This window comes from Poromitra crassiceps, assembly GCF_964638095.1.
Source record: "Poromitra crassiceps genome assembly, chromosome: 7".
Classification (NCBI taxonomy): domain Eukaryota; kingdom Metazoa; phylum Chordata; class Actinopteri; order Beryciformes; family Melamphaidae; genus Poromitra; species Poromitra crassiceps.
The window spans coordinates 29,060,230-29,062,140 of NC_139628.1; the positions used below are offsets into that span (position 1 = coordinate 29,060,230).

The 1,911-nt window shown below is 47.1% G+C and overlaps 1 protein-coding gene across 1 annotated transcript; it reads left to right on the forward strand.

The window, feature by feature from the left end:
* Positions 1-246: 246 nt before the first annotated feature.
* LOC310780097 (E3 ubiquitin-protein ligase TRIM21-like) lies at positions 247-1,911 on the forward strand (the record flags this gene model as incomplete). The annotated part of the gene is made up of 1 exon (XM_083640644.1): positions 247-1,911. The coding sequence occupies one exon, from the start codon at positions 247-249 to the stop codon at positions 1,909-1,911; it is 1,665 nt and encodes a 554-aa protein (XP_083496770.1).

Below are 1,911 nucleotides of genomic sequence, written 5' to 3' on the forward strand. Positions count from 1 at the left end.
GGCTGCTTTTATTATTTTGATAAACAGAGCAGTGATACATAATCTAGCTGCATCCAGATTTCCAATTTCCCAGTTTTCTTTTGCACTGATACTTGTCAAATGATGTAATGTAACTGCATAACTCAAAATAACTTTTGATCATATATTCCAATGATCTACCGTAACTTTGATATTTTTGAATATTCAAGAATTGTGTGTTACAGTATTGTTATTTCACACTTTCACTTTTGGTGTCCGTGTCTAGATATGTCTGCTGCCACCAGTCTCCTCTCTGAAGAGCAGTTTCGATGCTCCATCTGTCTGGATGTGTTCACTGATCCAGTCTCCACACCATGTGGACACAACTTCTGCAAAAACTGTATCACACAGCACTGGGATGCTAGTACCCAGTGCCTGTGTCCCTTATGTAACCACCGTTTCAATAGAAGACCTGAGCTTCATGTCAATACTTTCATATCTGGGATGGCTGTTCAGGTCAGAAAGTCAGCTCAGATGAATGCCAGCAGCTGTGCCAAACCAGGAGAAGTTCCCTGTGACGTCTGCATTGGGACCAAACGGAAGGCCCAGAAGTCCTGTCTGGTGTGTCTGGTCTCCTACTGTGAGACTCACCTGGAGCCTCACCAGAGAATCAAAGGCCTCAAAAGACACAAGCTGATGGATCCTGTGGAGAATCTGGAAGGCAGGAGATGTGAAGAGCATGATAAACCACTGGAGCTGTTCTGCAAGATTGACCAGATGTGTGTATGTCAGGTATGCAGTGAGTCAGACCACAAGTTACATCAATGTGTCCCTCTGAAGGAAGGATATGAAGGAAAGAAGGCTGAGCTGGGGAAGACGGAGGCTGAAATTCAGCAGATGATCCAGGAGAGACAGCTGAAGATTCAGGAGATGAAACACTCAGTAGAGCTCAGCAAGGAAGATGCAGACAGAGAGATAGCAGACAGTGTGCAGGTCTTCACTGCTCTGATGCAGTCTGTGGAGAGAGTGGAGAGAGGCCAGGCTGAGCTCATTAAGACGATTGAGGAGAAGCAGAAAACAACAGAGAAACAGGCTGAACGCTTAATTAAAGAGCTGGAACAGGAAATCTCTGAGCTGATGAAGAGAACCGCTGAGGTGGAGCAGCTCTTACTCACTGAAGACCACCTCCACCTCCTCCAAAGCTTCCCATCCCTGAACACTCCTCCACACACCAAGGACTGGAGAGAGGTCAGTGTCCACTCATCATATGATGGGACTGTGAGGAGAGCTGTGGCTCAGCTGGAGGGGACTGTGAGGAGAGCTGTGGAGAAGCTGGAAGAGACTCTCAGGAAAGAGATGCAGAAGCTGCTTGAGGCTGAGCTGAAGAGGGTCCAGCAGTATGCCGTGGATGTGACTCTAGATCCTGATACAGCAAATCACTATCTCATCCTGTCTGATGATGGGAAACAGGTAAATCGTGCTGATGTAAAGAAGAATCTCCCAAACAATCCAGAGAGATTTTCTTATGTCAGCGTCTTAGGAAAGCAGAGCTTCTCTTCAGGAAGGTTTTACTACGAGGTTCAGGTTAAAGGGAAGACTAGGTGGACTTTAGGAGTGGCCAGAGAGTCAATCAACAGGAAGAGAAGCACCACCATGCTGAGGCCAGAGGATGGCTTCTGGACTATAGTGTTGATGTATAGAAATGAGTACACAGCTGCTGCTGTTGACGGTCCTGTCCTCTCTCTGAAGACACAGCCTCAGAAGGTGGGGGTGTTTGTGGATTATGAGGAGGGTCTGGTCTCCTTCTATGACGTAGATGCTGCCGCTCTGATCTACTCCTTTACTGGCTGCACCTTCACTGAGAAACTCTACCCATACTTCATTCCCGGTCGTAATGCTGGTGGTGAAAACTCCGCCCCTCTGATCATCTCTCCTGTCAATCACACAGATTAG